The 27,572-nt window shown below is 42.5% G+C and overlaps 1 protein-coding gene across 2 annotated transcripts in view; it reads left to right on the plus strand.

The window, feature by feature from the left end:
* The window catches only part of LOC138566786 (cytochrome P450 2F2-like), a 376,524-nt gene that overhangs the window by 287,008 nt on the left and 61,944 nt on the right, over positions 1 to 27,572 (plus strand). Inside the window, exon 9 of one of the 2 annotated variants that reach the window (XM_069644439.1) lies at positions 19,929 to 21,143. The exons of the other annotated variant lie outside the window; for it this stretch is intronic. Within the exon in view, the coding sequence (XP_069500540.1) occupies positions 19,929 to 19,948 (20 nt within the window). The 3' untranslated portion in view covers positions 19,949 to 21,143. Of the gene's footprint in view, positions 1 to 19,928; positions 21,144 to 27,572 lie in introns of those variants that run through there. 2 annotated transcript variants of the gene reach the window in all.

A 27,572-nucleotide genomic window follows, 5' to 3' on the forward strand; every position in this document is an offset into this window, starting at 1 on the left:
GAAGACAAAAGCGAGCAATCAAATGTATCGACAGATATGGAACGAGAGATCAAGAGATGGAAAAGAGAGAAGGATAAAGCTGATGAATTAACGCTCATACAGAACAAATGGATGAGAGGACAGATATTACTCAAGCCAGATGGGAAAAGCATTGAGGAAGTTAGGCAAAGGAAAGATCAAGAAGAATAGGATAGAAAAGACAGGGAACGAGAGACGAGATTGAAAGAAGGCAGGCATACAAGGAAGAGCAGATAGCAGCGAGAACAGATGTATCAGGAGGACCAACAAAAGAAAGAAGAAAAGGAAGAGGAGCAAAGGAAGTATGATAACAGACAGATAGCGATAGAAGAACAGGATAAGCAAGAAAGGAAGAGAGAATAGGAGGAGGCACAGAAATTAAGAGATAAAAGAATACAAATATGAAGAGAAGATGAAGGAAGCAGAGCAGGGGTAAGGAGAGTCAAGATAAAACAAGAAGAGGAAAGAGTTAGATGGGAAATGAAAAAGCAAAAAAGGAAAGGAAAGTAGATGAAGAATTAGAACAAAAAAAGGGGACAGCAGGAACGCAATATTGATCTCATTCAAAAGGAATTAATCAAGCCAAGTCCAGTATTACAATGGAGTACTGTAGAATAGTTCCTCTCATTACAGGCAGCAGTGTCAGGGCCATCTAGAGTAAACATAGAAGAGGACTTAGTTATAGGAAGCATCAGAGATAGGATTGATTAAGCCTATCAGGACTTAAGAGAAGGTGGCAAATCGGGAAGCCGAGGGAAGGGAGATCAAACCCTCATCTTCAAATCACAAAGTGGAGAGAATAACCAATTCAGCTTTGAGCATTCAGCCTTGTCTTAAAGTAGACTGACCTTAGACAAGGGTGAAGGGGGTGAGAGTCACACTAGTTGGGGCCTAGATATGTCAGACGAGGAGAGACAATCCTTCCATAGGGAAGAGGGAGGAGGTGCACATACCCCTGAGGGAGGCCTGCAGGCAAACAAGGAAGTAAGATGGTCTGATCTAGAGCAACCTAATGAAAGGACACCAGAACCTGAAGCATATCCAGAGTGCCCTAAAGGATGATTGTATAGTGGGAAGAGAGTCACCACCATATGTAAGCAGGTTAAGGTCATTGCCAGGAAGAAGGCAATTAGAAACCATTGTCCCTACTATGGATAGGCAGATGATGGGAGCCGATTGTGGATTAGGATTTATGCAGTTTCCCTTATTGGAAAAAGGGGGAGCAAGACCACAGTATATTCCATGCCCACAGATGAATAAGGACAATTAAAGGTACAATCTGGCCAGTTCAACGGCAGGTGCAGGAAAATGGATTTATGAGTTAGAAAAAAATTACAGGAGGAAATACCTTAGCAATAGGAGATTTTAAAAGTCTCCTAGCAGCTATTCTTGGGGAAAGAGCTGATGACATTTGGAAGAGAGCCGGCTATTCAAGTGTGACAGCACAAAATACAGCGGTCAATGGAGCACCATTTAATAATTGTAAATCAGATGTCTGGGGAGCTCTCAGAGTACAGCATCCCGATGTATCAGACAAGGGTAAAATTATGACGTTGAAAATGAAACAGGATGAGGATCTGTATGCTTACATTCAGGACATTCAGGAATACTGGACTCGTGAAACACGCGAGCCGTGGGGAAAAACAGTGGCAGTATTTGACCACATTTATGTCAGGGATTGCCTGAGCAGGTACAGAGGCAACTCAAGAAACAAGTGGGAATGGAAGCAAAGCCATTGGCTGAAGTACAGTTGACTATAGTGCATCATTGTCAGCTGTTACAGGAGAGATAAGAAAAAGATGATGCTAAAAAGATTGAGGAAGCCAAGTTAGTTCAGAAAAAATTGTCAAAATATGCCATATAAAGGGTGGTACTGACAAGCGGCGAAGGACTAGGAGTACAGCAAGCAGTGGGTACATCATAGGCGAATAATCACCGCCTGATGGACAAAGGAGGGCATGGGTTTGTACCACAAGATAGAGGCATGGGCTACAGAAGAAGGGGTGGATTTTAAAACATTCAAGGTAGGTTTCAGAATGTACAGAATGAGAATCAGAGTGTGCAAGTAGGGTTTAACTAAGGGAGACTAGTCAGGCGGGGTCTCCATATGTTGGACTTGTAGGATGACAGGGCACATTGTGCGAATATGCAGAAGCCAAGGGTATGTACAAAATGGCCAATTCTCAAGAGGGGGGAGAGTTGATCCTCCTGCCAATTGCTCAGAAGCCAGGGAAGGATTTGCCCAAGGTCAGTCAGTTTATCAGACACAAGTGTTGCAAATGCAACAGGCACAGCAACCACAGCAAGCACCATTGAATCCGCCACAAGGGCAGTCACAGCATGCTCCCATGCAGATACAGCAGAATACAAACACAGGACAATTATTGACACCTAAAATAAGGGGTGTCACTGTAGTAGAAGGGAATTCTTTCACAGATACAGGGGTATGCATGTATCCACAATAGGACAGCTCACAGGGAGACTTGATGTGTTCAGTACTATCTGTGATACCAGACTCCCAAGAAGAACCAAGGGTTGAGGTGACGACAGGAGGCACATTTTTTTTCTGTTTTAACAGACACTGGTGCAACTCGTTCATGTATAAGAGAGGGAACATATCCAATGTTGGAAAACGCCATAAATGCTCAAGGATTCTCTGGAGCTATGAGTCGAGTTCCTTTTACTGATGAATTACCAATTTCTATAGGAGAGGGTGACATGTCCTTTCCTTTGTTGTATTTACAACAGACACCAGTTAATATTTTGGGAAGAGACTTAATGACAAAACTTAACATGAAGATTTCTTTTACTGGCGAAGGTATAGTGTGCTCTACTCCTAGGATACACTATATGAATGTGGGCGAATTTATATTGGCATTTACAGGGCAAATGGCTCTGCGGGGTGTGCTGATAGAACCAGAGGTTTTCCTGTAAGGGGTGAACATTCTGGGAACATGGCTACCTGGCTTAATGGGAAGGATTATGAGAATACCTGATGCATTTTCATTTAGACAACAGATACCTATGGGTGAAGAGGAGGGACAGACCATCCCCTTAGAGTTAGATGCAGCCATATTACAAAGGGAAATGGCAATGCTCGAAGGAACAGATGATGAGGTAGGCCATGGAGAACAATAATTGCCATTGGTCAAGGGTGTAGATTGATCAATGTCACTGACGATGATATGTTTAGAGATGATCCATCAGATGATGAAGTGGTGCTCTTTATGAGCATTACATATTGAATCAGAATATAGAAATGGGACATCTCACAGTGAATGACAATAATACAGCAGTGTCCAGCATTGTTTGATGTAGACTTGGAGAAAGTGACAATGGTTTCATAGACTACAGGCCCTTATGATGTAGTCTTATTGAAGGGAGTTGGGGAGGTTAAAATAAAGCTGAAACCAGGTGTGTTTATACCTCGAGCAAGACAATACCCAATTGGTCTGATTACGACCCTGGCAGTAGCCTTGTTGGTAAAAAGGGCACAGCTGCCACAAGGGTGTTTTTTTTTTTTTTTTTTCGGTGCCTGGCAATCGGGATTACAGGGGCATTACAGCCCTAGTGGTCCTGGTAATTCCCCATAGCCAGGCGCCAGGAAAAATGACTCCCAATTCCCATTCCCAAGTACCATAGGACTCAATGGGAATAGGGAGGATGGATGCACCGGCATTGTGTGCAACAGTGCCGGTGCATCCATCACGGTCTGTGAGCGGGTGCCTTTCTGCCCGCCAGGTCAGACCTGGTGAGTGAAAAGGCACCCGCTCGCAGAACTCAAAGTATGCCGGTCCGGTAACAATGGTGCCGGTAGGTTACCATCACCCTTGTTACGGACCGGCATGCTCATAATGAGGCCCAGTGTCTCGAGAGGCAGATGAGGGCATTTTCTAGACTATTTCAGCACTGATGGAGCAAGGTGTTCTGGTACCATCAGAGTCATTGTGCAATACTGCAGTGTACCATGTGAAGAAATCGAAGGGAGGGTCGTGGAGATTTATACAAGATATGAGACCGATTAACCAGATTGTAGAAGGAGAAATTCCTTTAGTTCCTAATCCAGCGACGATACTATGCAGAATCCCAGTAGAAGTGCAATATTTTACAGTGATTGATTTGAAGAATGCGTTTTTCTCAATCCCATTACATAAAGACTCACAAGACTTGACTTTGTTTACATTTCATCAGATTCACCTGAAACACACTAGGCTGCTGACTCAAGGTTACTGCGAGTACCCACCGACCTTTAATAGAGTCTTACAGATGGACGTAGGCAATATTGATTTGAAAAGCACTATGATACAGTACGTAGATGACATTTGGATTTGTAGCACAACAGAAGATAAGTGTAGACAAGACTCAATCCATTTAATGACTATTCTAGCAGACAAGGGATGAAAAGTAAACAAAGAGAAGTTACAGTACTGTCAAGAAGATGTGTTGTACAAAAGCCAGTCACATAAGGGAAAGAGGGATACACCATAAAGAGCCAAAGGAATCATGAACACTGCAAAACCACACATGGTGAAACACATGCAACAGTTTTTGGGATTATGTAATTATGTGAGAGCATGGGTATTTGACTATAGTTCATACACAAGACCCCTTTTGCAGGCTTTAAAGTGAGCACAGGTGAATACATAGAAAATAGAATGGACCGAGGAAATGGAGAGAGGATTCGAAGAATTGAAGAAAGCAATTTGTACAGCTCTTGTTTTGACATACCAATGGGACAGTTATGACAGAACTACATTAGGGTACACACCTCTGCATATTACAGTGGGATTTTAGACCCAGTAATGAAAGGGCATTTTCCTTGCAAACAGTGATTAGCAGCTGCCGTGTTCGCAATTGAGAAATCCACAAGCATTGTAATGGGTTATTCAATGACGCTTTCTGTGGAGCACGCTTGGTTTGCCATTTTGTAGAAATCCAAAGGTACATTGACATCTCAGAGAGCTTCTGTATATGAAGTAATCATATCAAACCCAGCGATTAAAATTGTGAGATGTAAAATAGTGAACTCTGCCATCTTTGTAGCTGAGCCAGTGGCAGAGGGCAAGCATGTGCATGACTGCGCAAACTATGTAGAGTTTATGACAATATACTGCGCGTATAAAGAGAATGCATTGTCAGGAGGGGAGATTCTGTTTTTTGATTGTTCTTCCAAAATTGATCAAGCAATTGGAGAAAGACATTCTGGTGCAGCTGTAGTAAGGCATAGAGCAAACAGTGAATTTGAGGTTGTAACTAGTGTAAGACTACATCTCACTTTTCAATGTAAGCAGCATAATTGGTAGTACTTATTTTCATTCTCAAAAAACATAAAGGTCAGGAAGTGATGGTGTACAGTGACTCCACCTATGTGACATCAACCGTACACACAGGGCTAGCACGCTGGAAAAGGAGGAGCTACCTGCAATCGGACGGCACTCCAGTAGCAGCACACATCTTTATTGGACAGGCTTATAGAGGCACTACAACTCCCAGTAGCCATAGCGATAGTTAAATGCACAGTGCATACTAAGCAAACTGACCTTATCTCTTGCAGGAATTAAGCCGCAGAGGCCAAAAGGGTTGCATGTTCTTGAGATATTTCAGGTTCTGATACTCCAGATATTAAGGAGAAGGTAGTTACAATTATGGTAGTGAATTAAGGATTCAATCATTTACTGAGAGCCCAGTTAATGGAGGTTCAAGGCAGTGCACGAAAGGAAGAGCAAGACTTATGGAAGTGAAGGGGGTGATCTTTATCTCCCACAGAAGCATTATGGTGACACGACATTACTGGACAGACGGTAATGCCAGTAGCATTCTTAAAGGTAGCGCTTGAACAGTTGCACCACCCTGCGCATGTAACTAGGGAATATCTTGCTGCAACAATTGCAGAAGACTGGTTTGTACCAAACCTGTTGGAACACGTTGCATTTTATGTAGTAAACTGCATCATATGTCACATGTTTTCCGCTGGGCATACACTACAACAATTAGAGGAGTAATTCCTTGAGCGAATTGTCCTTTTCAGAATTTACATATTGATTATGTTGATATGCTGCAAGTTTGTAATGGATACAGGTATCTAATAGTGTTGGTTTGTCCCTTCTCCAGGTGGATCGAAGCACATCCTGATGCCACTTGTGTAGTGTAGCTTTTAGTACCCAACGTCTTTCCAAGATGGGGAGTGTGGGAGGTGCGGAAATCCGATAATGGGCCACATTTTGTTAATAAAGTAGTTGAACAAATAGGATTTTTGCTGAATATTAAGCACACGCTTTCTTCTACTTATCACCAGCAAGTGAACCGGATATGTGAGACACACAACAGCCTTCTAAAGGAAAGAGTTGTCAAGCTCAAATTGACACTGAAAAGGGGATTGCCTACCTCTAGCTTTATATACCCTAAAGAATCATCCCGGGTCTGACCACTTCCTCACACCCCATGAGCTAGTGACAGGAAGATGAATGCAAATGTGTTTAACTCCTCCATCAAGGAGTAGAAGTGATAACAAGAGCACAGTAAAAATGTTAGGACATGAATTAAATGAACATTAGACACCTATGACCTCTAGTATCTCTGTCATTTCAGATCCACTCAAGGGTCAGGGTGGTGTGTCTCAGAACACAGATGAAAACCATTCAGCAACCAGATTTTTAGAATGACTATTAGAACCAAAACTATTTGCTGGAGACACAGTGCTGATTCGAAACTTTACTAGGAAGTGCCATGAGCCAAGATTCATGGGACCATACATAGTGAAGGATGTTACTCCCTCAGCAGTAAAAGTTCAAGGCAGACAAGCTTGGATTGACCCCCAACGATCAATCCTGAAGCTAGACAAGAAGAAGAATTTCTGCGTGTGCAGACTCGTTCGATGACGAGGAAGACGGACGATAAGCAAATGGATTGATTAATAAATGCAGATTTTCATTTGGACTGTGGCTCTCACTGGAGAATCCTTATAAATATTATCGCGGGCGTGCAAATTCGTTTCTTGAGTAACAGAGTTCTTTGAAAAAGAACTCTACAACCTTGTTGATACATCATAAATATGCCTGAACTGTATTTCAAATTTGGTTTCGATAATTGAAACCGTGAGCAGTAACCCAATTAATTTCTTACTGAATACTTATTTAACTCAGTTTATGGTTCTCCCTGAAAGTAATGTGCATTGTATCATGCTTGCTATTTTTGTGTTTATTCTTCAAGCTTATCCTGCACTTGTTTGAAGAGATGTGGGTATCTACACGTTTTTACAGGATCCTAAAAATGGCCCTATAATAAAGAGGCTGCTTATAGCAATCGTAGAGGAGCTACTGCAAGTACCAAATATTTTACTATTGCCGGAGTAGTGTTTTTCTTTCCTTAAATAGTTCTAGCAAAAATGAGGAATCTTGAAAATGATATGGGTTAAAAAAATGATCAATACCAAGAATGCCATAAATGGTGTGGGTTGATATTCTGGTGTATACAATCTGCATGTGCAAAAACAAAGAGGTGATGGCTGGAAGGTTTAGAATTAATCTTAACCACTGGCAATGCTCTGGGCAACCCTCCAGACCACCGTTCTTTGCCTGCCAAGCCATTACAGAAGGGGAAAGACCATATGCAAATCAGACTTGGCCCCACCCCAAAAGGGGCAGTCCAGCCCGAACTGCTATGCCACATCCCTTCTGCACGAGACCACAAGCATCCCCAAACATGTTTCACCCTTGTTGGGGCTCATCAGTGAGGAGTAGCTTGGGTCTCTAGGCCCAGCAGGCACGGGACCCACGTCTGGGCATACCCGTCCCACTTGGGGTGACAAAGCAAAAACAAAGAGGTGATGGAAGGTTTAGAATTAATCCTAACCACTGGCAATGCTCTGGGCAACCCTCCAGACCACCGTTCTTCGCCTGCCAAGCCATTACAGAAGGGGAAAGACCATATGCAAATCAGACTTGGCCCCACCCCAAAAGGGTGCAGCATCGATCTTTGTCTTCCTGTTTCTTCTGGTTCATACTCTTTATTCTATTAGTCCAACTAAAGCAGAAGCTCCTTTGATTCTTCCCACTCAAGGAACTAATGTCGATTTACCCAATAACAAGGAGTCAAGGTCTCAAGTGTTTTCTGCCCAGCGCAGAGCTGCTTTAGAGGTGTTTCCATGGACTGCTAACATTTTAAGGGGAAGACATAGCAGAAATTCAGAGGAAGATGATAGTGGGATCAATACATATTTAGATATTACATCACACTTGGGTACTAACATGTGGTATCAGCACATGAAAAAGGTGTGAGAGAGTCCATCTAAGGAGGGTTGCTACATTTGCGCTCTCGTACCTTATGCCATGAGTACTGCCCAAACTTTTATTTCCAGAGAAATACTAGGCTAAAATGGCAGATGTCTTGTCCACATTGCTGCATGCATGACTCAAGGACAGTTCAAAGGACATTGGGGCACTCTACGATGGAGATCGAAATGGTCATTTCCATTCCAGGAGAATTATATCAAGACTACACAGATGGAAAAGGAGCCTGCATGGAAGAGCAAGATGCTTACGAACCCCAGGGCAGGACAGGATGAAGTAGTCATAACAGAAATGAAGAGAATGGACTGTCCTGATAGGACATGGATAGCTTGGATGCCTGGATGCTGTGGGAATACTCAGATCCTGGTCTATGGACAAGTAAAGTCCAGGAAAGGATAGGAAGAACGATTGATGTCCTGTGCAGCTCATCTATTGAAGCTGGAATATGTGCAGGAAGTACAACAATTGAATGATGAATGTTTGAAGTCATGGGCTGAACATGCCAAGTTGCTGACATGGGTAGAAGATTAATCAGGCCCAATGTTTGTAATTACATAGATGAATGTGACACTGTACTTTCAGCGAAAAGGAAAAAGGCCTACATGAAATTGCCCAAGGATTGGGGAGGAATGTGTTCCTTAGTGCTTGTCCATGCTCCAGCATTAGTGATTCCGAAAAGTGACCAGAACATTGGTGAATTTCCAAAAGCAGATGCCTATTTGTGGAGGAGACGATCACTTGAATTACTCAATTGAACAAGGAGGGAGAATAATTTTTCTGCTAAATCAATACAAGCCTTTGATGATATTCCTCATGAGCATAGGCTATTCAGCAAGACTGCCTCGATCTTCATGACTGTCTTTATGCCAGGGATCCAGACAATGGCCAATGCCAAATGGTTACAGATTACCAGATGGGAAACTCCTGTAGACAATGAACACTACCATAACAGGATTCAATGTGATCAAAGAAGAATTGAGGGCCATAAGGCTGATGACCTTCCAGAACAGATATGTCCTTGTTATGATCACAGCAATGGATGGAGGTGTTTGTGCCAAAATTGGCCCATCATGTTGCAAGTTCATACCTTCTCAAGATGACGCAAATGGGACCTTGACAGAGGCCATAACATTCCTGGCGAACCTGCACAACAAGATGGAAGATGAGACAGAGGATATTGCAGATGACATATGGTTTGCGTTTATCTTCTCAAGGGTTCCACAATGGATGGCAAATATCTTCAAGCTCCTAGGAAAAGGAGAGGCTGGTGACATCACACAAAATGAGTGAGATGCACTGAGAAGGATGACCAAAGAAAATAATGCTTAGGCCTTATAGAATCTGATGGCAAAGTAAATAATCGAGAACATTTTCATGTGCGAAAATAAGGATTGCACGTGTGAAAAAGCACTGCAGAAAATGCAAGCTGTTTTATGACTGTACAGATGCTGTAACACAAGCAGACTAAGTAATTGTAAAGGCTGGCTATACATAGTGAATAGACTGCAGGCAGTGCCGCCAATATATATATATAGAATCTGGACATTCGATGTCACAATTTTAATAAACTCAACCTGTGGAGAAAAGAGGATTGATAGCTGTGTGTGTCGCAGCAAAGAAATAAGCAGAGGCTCAACGATGGACCAAAGGAAGACTGCTTGGCCTGATGTCAAAGGCTATGGCAGCCAAAACTGGTTATCAGTCCTTGATAAACAGTGCACCGTTGGTACAGACAAGTCCACCCACCAGCACCTGGGGTACCAGCTTTTGTGCTGCTAGAGAATCAAATGTTCCAGAAGGGTACAAGCATGCCAACCAATTGTAGAGGGCGTATAACAAAGGGTCTTATATTTTGAGAGCCAATGATGTATTGTGTTTCTAATCACTGTTGAAGATGATCTGCACTAAGGGAGGGTATGAGTTGCCCACCTGACTATAGAGACCTAATCACAATCTGATCCCTTATAGAAGGTATACTTGGACACTCCCCTTAGTCCTGTCACAATCCTGCATAACGTGTGATGAGTTTTTGCTATAAAAGTAATGTTATTTTATGAAATGCTTTGAGACCATGCTGTGCGACATCCGTTGATGTCCGTTGTACTCCCTGTTTTAGATAATTGAGAAAAAAACAGACATGTTGCCAAATTCCTAAATTGGTCTTCTTATTTGGTGTGAGAGTTATTCTCCATCCCATCTATCGTACGATGTGATAACTTAATTAAAAGGACCATAAGGGTTCACTACTCTCACACAAAACAATTAACAACTGGAGGTCATGAGTTTCTTAAAGCAGCGATCTAGAATTATTCAGTTTCACTCTGGATGCATGCTCTAATGAGGGTCACCTTGTGCCACTGTGTGCTTAGCAGGAGATGATGATCCCTCCATCACTGCTACTTCATATCTTTATTCTTCATTCTCGAGGTTCACTTCCCGGGCAGGCTACCAGCTGGGAAATACCCTATCAGTAGGTAAGCAACATGCATAACGTGGATTAATGTCAGACTGGGGTTTTAATGTTGACACAAGAATGCAAGTACTCGCTTTAGCGTTCAACTATACAGCGCAGGGTACTGATTACCTGTTAGCAACAGGAGAGCACTGTTCCCTCTGTGAAGCAGGGGCGCCGACTATGTGAGTGCTCCGGGGCACCCACCGGGAGAATTAACTGGGGGCTGAGCCCCCTCCAGCAGAGAGAGAAGACAAGAGAAGACGCAGTATGGATGGCCATTTGTGTTGTACTCCATACTCTGTCTCTCTCTCTCTCTCTCTCTCTCTCTCTCTCTTTTTCCAACCTGTGGCATACTGAGAGTGTCACTTAAGCCCTCTCTACCAGTTGCCCTATCGGTTGTTAGCCCTAGAGTGGAGAGTTTAGGGACAGGCCATTGGAATTTATTGCACCTTTTGGGTCTCACACGGTGCAGCAGTAAGCAGTTCTGCCTCCAGTAGGCCTACGCAGATACAATGCCAGCTGGCCTGATAAGCCGAGGTGGAGGTACATTTTTAATGTTCTCGTCATTTGGGCCTGCTTCTTCATTCCTCCCCTACTTTCCTTATCCTTCTCCCCCTACTTTACTTCACACCCTACTTTCCTTCTCCCTCTACTATCTCCCCCCACCAACCGCTGCTCTCATGTATTTGCCTTCCCACAGCCCTGTTTTATGTTTTTCCCTGGTCCCTCAACACCCCAGTCCCCAGCCTTTTCACACTTAACTCACCCTCCCACCCTCCACCTGCTCCCTCAACATTGCACCTCCCAACCCAGGGGGGTATCCAGCATTGCTAGAGTAGGGGGGGCAATGAAAAACGTCATGCTACTTTTCCCATAAGTGCAGTGCACGCAATTCCATATGTCTCATTCTTGACCTCATCTGCCTCCCATCCTACAAACCAACTTTTTTGGTAACATTAGTGGCAGATGGCATTTTAACTCATACCCACAACAAAAAAATAGAACTGCAGGACCATTACAGATGTCTCTGTGGGGCAAAATGCCTGTAAACGTCCTAATTTGCATATGTTGTACACTACACATGTCACCATAGATATGAGCAATAAGAATATGGCTTTAGTTTTATTCACCCCATAATGCATGCAAAGTCATAATAGCATCATGCACATTAATGTAAGCCTAACAAATCCCCTGTGGGTTTTTAAAGCCATGGTAATTATCTCCTAAAGCATGCAGCGTTTTGCACCCTTCTCATTTCTGATCATGCGCATTCCCATTTCTTAAGGGAAAAAAGTAAATGCTAAAAGTCCCCCCTCCCTCTCATCAAGTGCATACTGGCTCCCTTTGTAGTGCTTTGATGAAACACAGAGTAAAGTGTCAGGTCCCGGGACAGCTGCTCTCCTCCTGGAGCTTTACGGGACGGTGTCCAGGCCAGGGAACACCTCCCACATTCGGCCCTCTCATTGACAATGAAGTTGCCAAACAGGAAATGTGTCCTGCTGCCAGGACAATGAGAGTGCTGAGCAGGAACACTATTGTATGACCTGCCGGGTCACCTGCCTGAGGGAGCGAATGGGAGTGGTGTCCCGCTGCCAAATGTCCTGGTCTGGTTATTGAAAGAGCCACTCATGGGGGCAAGATGCCCCACAAAGACTTGCCGACATTTGGAAATAAAGAAAATCCTGACATTTATGCAACTATAACTACCATAAACAATTCCCTCGCCTCCTTGCCATGAAGCTCTCTCGTAAACCTATCCATCCTGCATGATATAGACAGCCTGTAATAGACCTCTATGTAATGGGGTGGCTTGCAGTAGTGACAAAATGAGGCTATAGTGTAAAATCTGGCAACAAATCAAGATGTTGGAGATACTGAATTAAACAAAACCCAATAAAATGACCTGTTCGAACTGTATATATTCACCTACACCGCTCCCCCACAGAACTGCCTACATTTCGAAATCAAAAACAACTATTGTTTATGTGGCTTGCTGTGAGTGTACATCTCGCTGCACCTATAAGTACTATAAACTATGCCCTCGACTGCTCGTCAGACCCTAGGTTAAATTATAAAAGGGGGCATATATGTATGTCTGAAAAGTCAGACAACGCTCCGAGCTCTGGAAACAATATTCTCTTTATTCAAAAACAGTACATCAGAGGGGAGGCCCTCTACTGATGGCACGTTTCGCAATAATCTGGCTTTGCTCAAGTGTATACACACACAAACGCACACACACAAACACTGACTTACGCCAAATGAACATTCAATATTAGGAATCCTAAAAACATTACACCTCAATTGCAACTTACTATCAGCATCACTAATGCATTTTGACCTGCAAAAGATGAGCCTCATTACATTTTTCAAAAGTAGAGATGGGGAAGCGAGGCAAGATTGAGGGGCCGGTAGGGGGTTAACAGCGCCTCATTACAAGGTCTGCTTGCGGGACCACAATGCTAACAATACTAACAACAGGCCCGTCATTAACGGGCCCGTTGTTAGCATCCTCCCCATTCCCATTGAGCCCTATGGGGGCTCAAATGGGAATGGGGATGTACCGGGCCCGGGTTCCTTGAATGGGGAAATACCGGGCCCTCCAAGGTTGCAGAGGGTACCGTAGGGAAAAAACAGATAGAATTTAATGTTTATCATACACACAGCACAAGTGTAATAAGAATAATGCATATATTCACACTGAATTTGAACCCAAAACAATATTGCTGTCCAATAGTAAGTCTGCCCTGTTCTCAGGGGTAGTAGTTTCTCTTGCACCAAAACGCAGTGACCCAATTTTTTCCATAGCCTTTCTTCTGGCACAGCAATACTGTCTAGTGCCAAACCTGCAATGCTTTAGGTGGGCATTTAGACCACCTTTGGGGTAAATGTTATGTTCCGGTATGCAGGTATGATGCAGATTTTGACAAAGCAACGTTTCCCTTTTCATTAAGAAATGTATTTACTTGTTCTTGTTTTCCCTTGAATTCCGACAGTTTTTTTTGGTGGTGGTGGTACTTCTTGCAGTTGAACCTTCTGTTTAGCAATCATGTCATCCTGTTCTCCCGTCCTAGTGGTGTTGCTCCACCTTTTGAGGTCTACTACAACTTGGATGATTATATAGTGGTGGAGTAGGGGAATTGATGGTTTACTGGAATGCAACTGGAAGGCTTGCATCTCCTTCTTACTTTACGTTAGCATATGCAGAACATGCTAGCCAATGTTTCCACTGTTCTGCGCCCCTCCCTTTTACCAGGTTGGCGACTAAGTACAAATGTGGTGATATCTCTGCTAGCAATGCCACTTCCTTCTATCTGGGCACCCTCCAGGAAATTCATAAGTTGGCTCCAATGGTGTGAGGTTTTCTGCTGCATCCAGTGAATGTGCTAACAATCAATATGTGGAAACTGTGCACTAAGGCAACCCATATTCACCTCACATTTCCAAAATATCAAAGAAAGTGTCACATCTAAACGTGTGCCACATGTTTGCATGGCTCAAATCAAGATGAATGGAATGGGACATGATTTAAGTTTCTATGATCTCAATGGAAATAGTACATATTTTAACTCCTATTTGAAAATGGCCTGCAATCATTTTATAGCGTTGGTAAATAGCTTCAAAATTATGAAAAATTCAGTTGCCAATGTTGATGGTTTTTTGAGGTAAACCTTGACTTCAGAATGTATTTCTATCCCAATCATATCCAGATCTGAATAGTGGCTATGCACTGAAGTCACTCCCAGTGACTGTCAACATTTCCTGTTCCTCTTCCCCTCTTCTTATCTACTGCAGTCACCTTGCATGCAATCCACTCTGGGCTCTTAGCTTTCTGAAAGCCGGCTGGGCAAGCACATATCTCAAGACCTAGGCCATCATATCGCCCCTCCTTGACACCTGACTTGCTAGACACTGTCTGCCCTGCTCCTCCCCACCACCCTGTAGAGCTGTACCCCTACTCTCTATCCTACCCCCCACTGTATATCACTTCTGTTGTATACCTCTGTAAATCGATCCTTTGCTTCTCGAAGCTAGATCCACGCTCAATAAATACAATAATAATAATATCTTTCTGTCTGGGGTCCAACAGGTTACTATAACATCTAAAAGACAAACACGTGTCCACACATTCATGCTACAATGGGGCACCACTCAAGCCCATCATGCAAACACTTACTGATGAATTTCAGTTCTCATGTGAAACTGCCCTCAATAGGCATTAACTCTTTTATCGATCAGTTCCAGACTGCTTTCACCGCTGTTCACTGATACTAAAGGAATGCTACATATCACAATCTGCCTGCATACATTCCATTCCCTCTCTTACCTGTACACATTTTTCTTGTTTGTCTCACTCTGCACCCCCTTGATCCTCTCTCCTTTGATGCCCTATCCATTCCTCCACAGACTGAGGTCTAGATACCCCAGTCAGGGCACAACACATCAATTAAAGACAAGCGTCAGTGCATTCAGTCTAATTTGGTGGCGATTGGTGAATAATAAAACAAAACTAAGATGACATTACATAATAACATAAGTAACTTCCATAGCAGTATTTTTCTTCATTCCTGTTTCTGTACATGCTTCATGACCTTTCCCCTCACCTCTCCACCCCCCGCCCCCAGCATGCAGAACTGGCTGGACTGAGGGCAAGTCTTCAGTTAGACATCCTCAAAGGTAGGACACATCACCATGTCAAGAACAGGTTAGACTTTGCAGATTGGATCGATGCAAATGTTGCATTTGGTGTGTGTGCGTGTGTGTGTGTGTGTGTGCATGAGAGAGAGAGAGAGAGAGAGAGAGAGAAAGAGAGAGAGAGAGAGAGAGAGAGAGAGAGAGAGAGAGAGAGAGAGAGAGAGAGAGAACGAGAAAGAAAGAGATATATAATGGTGTAGAAGCCCTGGCATTTTTGATTTTTATGACTATAATAACATGATATTGCTTTTTCCATCTCTGGTAATCTGCCAATCATATTCCACTCTCATATGTTCCATGCCAAAATCATGGTGTGTACCTGTGCTGTTTTGCATCAGTATCCTGATCATTTTAGACATGCACCCCTTCACTAAAATCTTATACTTATCAGTCTACTGTTCTGATTGCAGATACATCCAATAAAATAAGACGTATCTGAGTTATGGTATGATGAATAGTATTTCCCAAAATTATGACAGCCACAGCAATTTAATATTACACATTTGTCTGCCCTGTGAGCCCAGCTCAGCTGAGAAAGGATTATGTGTATTCATCCCAGACAAGGCTGTCCCTGCCACTACTGGCAGGATTGTAGCCTTGTCAATTGGATCAACTGGAATCATAGGGCACACCAATTAAAAAAAGGCTTGGCCTCTCACCACGGTGCTGCATATCTAGAGGCCCTTGACTCTATTGAGAATGGAAGGGGAGTGAACATAGTGTAGACAGAGAGAACTATTTACAGCTGAATGAAGGTCCCATCATACTGTTTCTATCTCCCTCTATCTTTCCTTCCTGCCCCCTCCATTTCCTTTAGAACAAAGCACTTTGAGTGTGATGTTGGAAGGCAAAGTACACATCTTCGAACAACATCGTTTGGACCAATAAAGCTGTCTAGCTTCTGTCCAATTGCCTGTGGACGTTTGCCTTTAAAAGAAAATGTCTCCCACTCTTTGATTCACATTGGACCTCTGTTGAAAGAGTTAATCCCTTCAAAGTCCTCCATCAATGAGGTCAACACTGAGTGTCCAAGGCAATATCCCTCGGGACCATTGGAGGTGACCTGCTGCTGGAACAAGATCTGCCTTTCTGCCACCCACAATATAACTAGGACATTGCTGCATTTAAGGGTCAGCCTACACTGTGTGCTTAAGACAGAAAACAAGTACTAAACATACCCTTGAGTTCCTGGATTGGGACTCACAGCAAAGAGAGGACCAGGACAGCTAGGAAGCCTGGGTCTCTTCAGTAAAATTGCTTTGAACTGTGATGTGAGCCAATTTGACAATTTCAAACCAATGGATCCACTGGAGTTGCTTTTGGAACTTTACCATCTCATACCGCTTTACTGCATTTTCGACCAAGCTCGACACTGTACCCTGCCAGTTGAGCGCATCATTGCCTCAGCTCGAACCAGAAGATCTTTATTGCAGTTGGCCCTTGCATATCACCATAGCACCGCCAGCATCTTTGTTGCCAATCTACATCAAGATTTAACCAGACCCTGGGGAACACCTTCAAACAGGGTTTGCCGAACACCACCTTGAACCACTTGAACCAATCTGTGCTTGCAATCACCAGCATCTCTGCTATCACCCCAATGGTAGAATACATTCTTGTGACCCTCACGATTCAGACTCCTTCAAGCTCTGTTTTCAAACTGCAATATACCTCTGCTCAATGCAGCTCAATGCCTGCTCGCCTCTTGGAGCCCTGTGGCTTCTGTACTCAAAGTCTTTGACTCAACGTGCTGACACTGATCGAACAAACTCAACGCCACCTTGTACCTTGCTGAGCCTATCACCTGCATGTCTTGAATCAACTGCTCCTTTGCTGGGCCTTGACGTGAACCACTGGGATGTCACTTTGCTGACTCCCCCGTCTGTTACTGAATGATTCATATCTGCAAAACTTGGAACCAGCAACTCATCTAACCACACACTGGAACGTCAGGTCACTGCTTCAAACCCATACCTGACCCTGACGCGAACTGCGGGCGTGTCGCTCTTTGACAATAACCACTGGTTACCATGGCCCGAACCGGTTTGATTTCGAACAGAATCTGTCCTGTCAACGCTCCAACCTGTATCAACTGATTGCTATCTTTAAGCACCTCAGCCCCCTTATTTGATCTGGCTTTAAAACCCACTCCATGCTTGGATCAACTACAATGCACAGTGCTAGAACATGGTACAGCCCGATTACAGAACCGCTTTAAGCCTGGATTGGCCCTGTCAGATGCCAAGACCAGCAAGAAAGTACTGTTGACTATTAATGGCCCCCTTAACCTGTTTTGGGTCTTATTGACTGGTTAGGTCGCTAATCCCCTTTTTGCATTCAAAAACATATCCAAAAACAAATTGATCTGGGAAATAGATAGAGAACAAAGATTAGTAAATCTGGCAACCAAATCCAACAGTGGAGTATTTGTAGAATACATTACAGCAAGATTGATTAAACCTAAATACCAGACGTCATACCCAAATTGCTCTACCATTCGATGATATTTGCCTTTCAAATTTAATATATGTGATGTTTTAGAAATACTAGGTGCGCGAGTAGGAATCCCTTGTGAAAGCAGATTTTGTCGCCTCTGCGGGATCAACGTTCTGGAATCAGCATACCATATCATAAGCGAGTGCGATAGCCTAGACACAATACGGAGACAATTTTTTGATGAAGTACGATAATTCTATGTATACGTGTGACATGCGCAGCGTGTGGGCAAAGATAGTAGAAGGTAATGACTTGAATTTAATTTTCTACTTGATGAAATTTTATGTGATGATTTTAGCAATTTTAAAAGATCTCTCGAAAGACATTTTATACTATTAAATGTATGATGATTATGTGATGTGTATTTTAGAAAGAAACATCTAAGTGATGTATATTTTAGAAAGATATATTTATGTGATGCATTGACAAAATATGTAAAACTTAATTGTTATAAACATATAATAAAATATTTTAATATCCTTTTTACAAACATTGTGGTTTGTACTTGCCTTCGACCCCTGATTCATTACTCAGAGTCCTACACCTTGCTATCTGTACATATTCTCTGTTCTTTCCTCAGAGGTGGTTTATTTAATAGTTTTTTCCGATTTAATTATTTTTGCAGATTGTGTTTATTTAAAGTATTTAATAGAACCATGACTGGACATTCCTATATTTTGGGCTGATCTATTATTGCTGTTTGGGCTGCCACTAAATCACTGACACTCCCCTCGTATGTGTATAGCTTTACCACAAAAAGCAAAGGAGGTATATCTCTTAACAACTTTGCCTGTTTTCCCTTTATGATTGGGATCACTCTTAGTTTGTAGCAGTGTGAGGGCAGAGTAAGAACCTTAGCCACTACTCCTCGTTTTACTCCTACTCCGCCTAGGGATCATCTACATACTATCAGGCACCCATCTATGCTTTATCTATCTATTCTAGATCATTTGGATTAAGATCTACCATTACAGCACGCCAGACATAGTTACAGCTCTTTTTCCCCCGGGGACTTCGCTCTCCACACGTTGAACGTAGCGCGCTCTGTGTTTTATTTTTTGATATGTAAGTACCTTCTCACCACTTTTACCTTTTTTAATTTTTCACATGATACTATCGCTCATTAGTGATTCATTATCTCAATATCTTTTAGATGGTATTGAAGTTACTATTCAACTGTGACTCTGCAAGTGCTTACGTAGATACAGATTCAGGTATCTGGAATTCTTCAAGGCATGTATGCCCCATATTTGTCTTCAGATGTCAATTAGGTTGGTTTGAACATAGAGATATGGATTTAGCAAATCTACTATTCGCTAGTCTAGTATTCTAAATGGTTTATATGTACCTCCTCAGCCTGGAGTTGGCACATGGAATCATTTATGTGATCATTTCTGTATCTATCATCCCTTTACCTGGATGTAATTGTTCAATTTAGATATTCTACATTAAGCGTGTGCAGACCACAACTTCTTTTTCGCAGCATCTATGGTAATTATGGATATTTCATACCATTACTTGTTCTGATTACTTTTTCTGATTCCCCCTTCCTCTCTTCAAACTGAAACTAGGCATACTTGAGATTGAGACTGCGGTTCTCATCTAGCAGCACTCATTTTGGCGGTATTAATCCCTTCCTTTTAGTACTTCTTCCTCCTATTCACGATTCATTGACTTCATTTTATATAAGCACACTAGTCCTTAACCTGCTTAGGCACTGATTTACCAACACCATGGGGTAATGAATTTATGTGATTTCCACTACACTACTTTAAGTTAATATTGGGCGGTTGCCTTTAACCTCGATTCAGTATTATACCTGAGATTCAACAGATGAGTTATCATTATAATAACGAGAAACTGCCAGGCTGTACTGGCATTTAATTCATGTTAAACTGTATGATCAAATTGCATTACTGTATATACTATTTTGAGTACATTATTACATACCATTGTTTTTTCCTTTTCTTTCTAAGAGTCCTTGCTGGCAATTTGAAGAAGAGGATACTTACCTCGAAACGCGTTGCCGAAACTTAATGGACTCCATTTTAATATTCTTGATAGTTTAAACTCACTGGAAGATGAGCTTATCTTGTTGATCACGCAGGAGATCCAATCAGCAAAATCCTGAAGAAGGCGATTCTAAGAAGGAGATCATTTGATTCAAATGCTCCAGGGAGATGTGATCCATATGCAATCAGTACTGGTTGATAAAAAACAAGCAACTCATTTGCTAATAATCACATGGAGATTTGCAAAACAGGCATCAGAGGGAAAGTCATGCGTTTTTCAATTTGTGTGTGGCTTAATTGATCGGACTGAAGGTTTGTAACTGAATATCTGGGGGTTGTTTTGTTGCAGAGGAAAGGAGCAAGACACCTTAAATGAGGGGCCACCTTAAGAGGAAGAGGAAGGACTCAACACCAGGGACAGGGGAGGAAGAGGAGGAGCGACTAGAGCCCGGGAAGGTAGAACGATGCAGAGGGCAATGAAGGACATTGTAGAGCTCACTGTCTCCAGGTGTCCATGTGTTGGGAGTACTGAGCTGAGGCCTCGGGCTCCGGGGAGGAGGACACAGACAGGGGTAACATGTGTGAAGTCACTTTTTATTTCTGAAATCATGCAACCCTGCAACATAAAGATTATGTTTCATGCATATGGCACCAAGGAAAGTGCCATTCAAGAAATGGGTTGAATCTCCTAGCAGGGTAAATCCCTCACTGTTTTAGGAACATCAATCTTACAATCATTAACACCTGTTACTGAGAGACTCAGACAGTTGAACAGTTAATATTTCTAGACCTTTCCATTTGGCTTTGTGTTTCCCTCTGAGGGCAAACAAATTAGATGTGCCTCCTTGGAAGAAGCTGCCTCTCTGCTGAACCTAACCCTGCTTAAAGATGCAGATGTCATGCACCCAGAACTAAGATGGAGAAGAAACCAACCAAGGCAACTGAACATATCTAGGAACCAAACTTTGTGGTGTGATCTACAGCCATCCAAGCTCACTACATGGCTTGGTCCCTGCATGTGCACCCTGGTCGATTGAATTCAGGGCCAAAAATTATTCAAAACTGTTGAGCTAGCTGGGTTGTTAAACTGTGCATTTTTTATGCGAGATTCATAGCTTTGTGAATTACTGAATGCATGTAATTCGGTCCAGTGAGCTTTCCAGAGATTGATGTCTACACTTTATGTAACTAAATCCATACAGATCTATTACATAACTGAGTCTTTCTTAAAAATATTTTGCTCTTATTTTTTATGAGTATGATAACCTTTGTAATGTGTTATTTGGTGGGTATATTTCCTTATACTCTTGACAGCTTCTCAGCATCTGGACCTACTGGGATGGATGCACTGGCACCATAGTTGTCTTATGGTGCCCTTAAACTTCTGGTGTAGCCTACTTTCACAGACTCCCAGTCTATGACGGCCATGCCATTTGACAGCTATATGCGTCGGGTTTCACTACATATTACGTACAGGTGTTTTGATTATTCACCCCTCGCCTTCGCCATCGCTCTCCGTATCAATCAAGCTTGCAGGACATGATTAGCTAATGCAAGGTTGTAATGTACAATGCAAAGGGCTTATATTTCTCTCCCAGTCCTTACTGACACTGAGGATGACTTGGCCTGCACTGAAGAGACCCATTTTATGGATAGGGATACTATCAGTATTCACTCAAGGGTTCATCCCCTACAGTTCTTCTCCTCACCTAATGAAAAGAAGAGGCGTGTTGGGATTCTACTGAGTGATATATGTCAAACTACGTCCCTTGATAGCAAATGTGACAAGGATGGCAGATATATGTTTGTAGCTGGGAAACGTAATAGCATTTTAACCACCATAATCTCTGCTCATGCTCCTACCTCAGTTTAAAATTAATTGTTGACTTCCATTTTAAAAGAGCTGATCCCCTGTGCCAAGTGAATGATCATATTGGCAGAAGATTCTAATTTGGCTGTTGACCTAACTGGGATATTTCTAGGGCTCTCAATGTTGTCAAAAGCAGTCCTTTGCAAAGAGCTTTTCATCTCTGAGAGATGCTGTCCTAGTTCATTCTTAGAGACATTTATACTCTAGGGAAAGGGAATTCTCTTTTTTCACATTTGCATCAAATCTTTTTCAGGCTGGATTAAATGTTTTTAGATAATAATCTCGTGCAGGATTCACAGAATTTGGCCATTGGTACCATTAGCTATTCATTCCACAGTTCAGTGTTATATATTTTGTGTTCTACTACTACTGAGACATGCCCAAACTTAACCGGCCTTTGTGGAAATACACAGTACTATGCAAAGAGATTGGTTTAGGCATCATCAATTTCTTCAGGTAAAACCCTAGTTCACGCTTCTTAATTAGGGCGAGAAGGGACACCTTTAAACCTACCATCATTGGCCTTAATAGGATTAAGAGTACCCAACTGGAACTCATGGTACAAGAAAGGAAGTTCAAGTTGCCAAGCTTCTGGAAGGTCTTTAGCCATTAAAAAAAAAAACTCTGATTTCTCTAGGGCCTTTTTTAGACTCCTTTTGTGTCTGCTACATGAGTAGTTCAAATACACCGGAACAGCAGTACACCCGTGTGCTACTATGGGTGAGGCGAAGATGTCACTTATTCCAAAGATGGGACGGGCCCCATGTTGTTCTTAATGCAGGCCTATAGCAGTACTAAAAATGGACATAAGAATCTATGCAAAGATATTTGCGAACATGCTGGAGTCAATTATGCCACAATTAATAGGTTTCATGTGGGTTTGGCAGGCCAATGATAACATTGGGAACAAAATCAATATAATTGATATTACACATGCACACCTTCATCTCTACTGGTCCTCGGTGCAGAGACAGTTTTGACTGCATCAATTGGCTTTTTCTGAATGCTGTCTTCTCTAAATTTGGTTTGAGAAGTCAATTCATAAAGGGAATTTTTTCCATGTATTCAACCCCAATCTGCAAAAGTCGCTTAAAATGATGTACTTTAGGAAAGCTCATACCTTTCCTTTGGCACCTGTCAGGCATGCCAACTGTCACTAATGCCATTTGGACTGGCTGTACAGTCTTTATTGGCAAGGAAGATATGGTTGGGAAGTATTTCCTATATATGATATAGCTTCTGCAGAAAAGCAGATCATTGACTGTGTATGAGGTTCTGGGGTTCCAGAATATTATGCAGATATGGGATGGTATTTTATGGAGACTTAGCTTATTCCCGTTCCCTGTCCTGTTACCCCGGTGCAACATGAACCTGAATTTTCTTCTGCTTCTGGTGATTGGACAGAAGAGTCTGTGAATTCTTATCACACATCTTTTTTAAGGGGCAATACGATCCTTTGAATCTGGCAAAGCAACCTTCCCTCTGAGACTGGAGGGATCCCCACAGTATTACTAGCTTCGTCACTTGGCTTTGTGCAAGTCCAATAAGGAGGGGGCCCCTAGCCAAATTACTGATTTCGAAAAGATTGTGTTCTTCCACACATCCTACTTCGAGTTGATCTGCAGACTTTATAAATCCCTATTTTCAAATGCAGGGGAACCTCTTCCATCATACTCCCATGACTGGCACATGAATCTAATAAAATCCCTACCAGGTGATAGAGGTATGATTTTGCAAAGGTTAACACAAGCCTCCATTAGCTTACAATATGCTGAATAGGCTTTTACATTTCTATTAAGGTGGTGTATCACTCTAAGCAAAAACCCAGCATTTTAGAAAGATGGTATTGGGTTGGGCTGGCGAGGCTGTTGGTAATCTGTCTCATTTCTTCACAGTGTTGGAGGTGCCCTAAGCTATTGAAATACTGAACTGAGCTACTATTAAGCTTCTATTATAATTAGTATTGTTAGGGGTGTGACAAATATAACACTACCCTTTGAAATTGAGGTTTGTTTGCTGGACCTTTTCCTAGGCGGTGGTTCTGCACCTTGACAAAGGCACATGGCATTGATCACTAAAGGCCTTTTCTTTGCAAAATTCACCTTACCACAACTTTGGAAATCCACCCGCATTCTGATCAATGAATGATGGGAAAATGTGAAACCTTGTAATGTGTGAAAAGATTTCACATGCACACACAGCTTCTTAACTGATTTCTATGCAGTTTAGATGGACGTTTTGAGTTTTTTTTTTTTTTTTTTTTTAACATCCAAACAAGGACTGTACTGTACTTGCCCATTTAGGGTAAGGGTCATAGGCCTTTTGGAATGTAGTTGATGGGAACAATGTCTTTGGTCTCTTGTGCAGTATGTCATGATGCTCTTTTGGGACTCAAACCATATCTATCCAAGGGGCTATTGAATTCATAATTTAAACAGTTTTTGTTTTTTTGAGGTGGCTTAAATGGACATCTGTGATGGGGATTTGTATGAGCGTGGATATTAGAGCATTGGTATTCCATTGTGTTTTCCTTGTGTTTGTTTTGGCCAATTACTATAATTGTTTTGAATAGTACTAGTGTTTCAATTACCAAAAAAAGATGTGTTTACCAAACAATATCACAAAGAGACACCATTGTGATTATTGATCAATTCAGATCTAACCATTGTTTGGACATTTCCAGTATCCTGGAGATACCACTCCGTTAGGCTTTTTTTTCTTAAGTACCTTCACTCGCCCACTGCTCGAGGCTCCTCCTCTTCCACTGTTCAGTGGTCAAGAAATGCCCTGCTACTTCCTTCCCACCTCAAAGAGAGATATACAAATCTGAAATAAGAAAGCCTTCATGGTCAAATTAACTTGGCTGTCAACAAGCTGGCTAAACTCTTTTATATTGTTAAGAATTTTACTAGCCCCATTTATACCATGAGTCGATTTAAGCAATGCATTTAATGATTTGTTTCTTGGAAAGATTTACAAGATCTATGAAAAGCTACAGCATAGGGAGACCTTTTCTACTCCACTATCGGCAGGTTAAGGGACCCAATGTGGGCCAGCTTTTGTATTTAACCATGTATCTGAATTTGATGCATTCAATATATTAGACAAGCTTAAACCAACCTGTGCCAGTGCGGATGTATTTTCCACCCTGATAGCTCAAATGCACGTTGCTACTTAAACTGAACATGTTAATAAGTTTATAAATGTGTCTCTTAACCAAGGCTCTGTCCCCATGGGCATAAAAACGTCTTGTATTACACCTCTTTTAAAAACAACCTCCCTGGGTCTTGATGATCTTGAGAATTACTGGCCCGTTGTCGAAAAGGTGGTGAACCTTCAACTAGGTGCCTTTGATGAGAACCACCAGCTTCCTGACCCGCTGCAATAGGGATTCCGTCTGTGATATGGGATTGACACTGGACTGGTCTTGGTGTGAGATGATCTTCTCCACTTCTCAGACCAGGGCTATTTTTCCCTCTTGATGATGCTGGATTTGCCTTGCTCTTTTGACACAGTGGACCACAATATTCTTCTACTCTGACTTTCAGCTCTTGCAGGAATTTTAGGGTCCTCCTTGTGCTGAATTCTGAGATTTCTTTCATATAGGTATCAGGCGGTCAAGATTGGGACCTGCACTTCAACTTCCTCATTGGTTTCTTGCAGGGTCCCCCAAATACAAATTGTAGGAGTAATCTTGCAACGGGAAATACAACTAACTATCCAAGTTAATGAGGTCACCAGATCTATCCTTCTATTGTCTATGGATGCCAAGGTGTAATCTTCAATTTTTGCCACATGCCACTCATGCTCCGGTGATTGGTGCTTTGGTGAACTCCCAACTTCATTATGCCAACTCTTTGTACTCTGGTTTGCCAAATGATCTGCTCAGCCACCTCCAAACTATTCAAAATGCAGAGGTCAAGCTTGTTTACAAATTACTTAAGTTCACCGCGGTCTGGCCTGGCAGACGTTCTTTATGTCTTCCAATGGATATTTAAAAAACATAATATGTTTGATCTTTAAATGCATCAATTGTAAAGAAATAATGACCGAAAACCTGTACAAGAAAATTAATCCAAAAGGCCAAAAAATCACTGCATTGTTTTGCAAGGGAAAACAAGGTTTATTAAATGCAAAAAGTCTCAATCAGTCCAGTAGAACTGAAAAGACACAGAGCACATCACATTCCACAGAATGACATTCTTTACAGTGGTAAAATACAGAATTTTATTATATATGTTACAGTGTTTTCAGTACCACCCTCATTAACTACCACCTATAGAACATTCAACTGTTCCCCTATAGTCCCTGGCCGATTGGCCACACACTATCTAAACCCACTCCCCTAACACATGTTCCCCTACATCGTCACTGTCGGATCCAGGTTTGGGATTGGTTAATCAAATTTATTGACATATCGATAAATCTGGACTGCCATGTGATGAACAACCCTCCATTCCAGACGTGACTTGGAAAAACTGGAAAGGCCATCTCTGCTTTGATTAAACAATAAGCCTTATCATTATGCCCGATGCTATGGTGCACACAAGTTACTTCCCCGACCTTGTACTTAATTTACTGGCATCACCTCTGCTTCTCCTATCCCAAATCACAGGATGTTGCAGACACGGCTCCCCTCTTATCTCTTTCAGACCCCAGGTGCCCAGTCATGACATGACTGGAGCACCTCTTTTGAATCTCAGTTTCAGGGATTTATTTTCTTTGGTGGTGTATCTTTGTGATATGATATGGCATTTGAAATGCACCTATACACAAGAGATTCAAGGCATGACGAGGCAAGGAAGGGGGAACAGAGGGAGGACAGAGACAACAATCTTACTAGGCCAAGTGACATTGAGATTGTGCAAGTGCGGGGGGGGGAGAAAAGTGCCAGGGGAAAGGGGAGAGAGCAGTGCTGTACATGGGATAAAAACAATAACAAGAAGTGCGGCCAGCAGGTGGCAGGTGCAAGGGTAAGTGCAGACAGCCGGTGTCCAAAAGTGCATGTAGGGGGACTGTAGGGTTACAGATGCAGTCCCAAGTGCAAGGGTTGGTGGGAGGTCGTGCAAATGAACAACTGGACGGGCAGGGAACTGAGCCCAAAATCATAGGTTTAACAGGTGACCAGGGCAGTATCAGATAGGAAATCAGCAGGGGAGAGGAAGAGAGAAGGCAGAAGCAAAGAAGAAGGTCTTGTGGGGCTTCCAGAACCAGAGATGGTTCTCCTCAAGTTTTCAGAGAGGCAGGGAGGCTATTCCAGAGGGAGGCCCCAGCCAAAGAAAGAGATCTACCACCAACTCGTTGCTTGGAGAAGCGTCTGACCCTGAGGGAGTTGGAGGTAGAGGAGCGAAGAGCTTGAGTACGAAAGTATTTACGAAGAAATAGTTTGAGATATTGAGGACCCAGGCCCCAGAATGCCTTGTGGACGACAATGCAGATGGTCTTGAACTTAATCCTTGCAGCCACTGGCAGCCAATGCAGAGATTTCAGTGCTGGAGAGATAAGATCCCTGGGCTTGAGGCCAAGGACGAGTCTTGCAGTCCTGTTCTGGATGAGTTGCAGAGGGCGGAGAGTAGAAGCACGCAGATTTAGAAAGAGGTTGTTGCAGTAGTCCAGCCTAGAGAGAACCAGACCTCTAGAGACTGTGAGCTTCTGAGGAAAGAAGAGGAAAGGAAGAATACCTCTAAGTAGGTGCAGTTGGTAGTTTGACTTCTTAGAGACATCACAGATGTGAGGAA

This window comes from Ambystoma mexicanum, chromosome 2p, assembly GCF_040938575.1.
Source record: "Ambystoma mexicanum isolate Mex_15411 chromosome 2p, UKY_AmexF1_1, whole genome shotgun sequence".
Lineage (NCBI taxonomy): Eukaryota > Metazoa > Chordata > Amphibia > Caudata > Ambystomatidae > Ambystoma > Ambystoma mexicanum.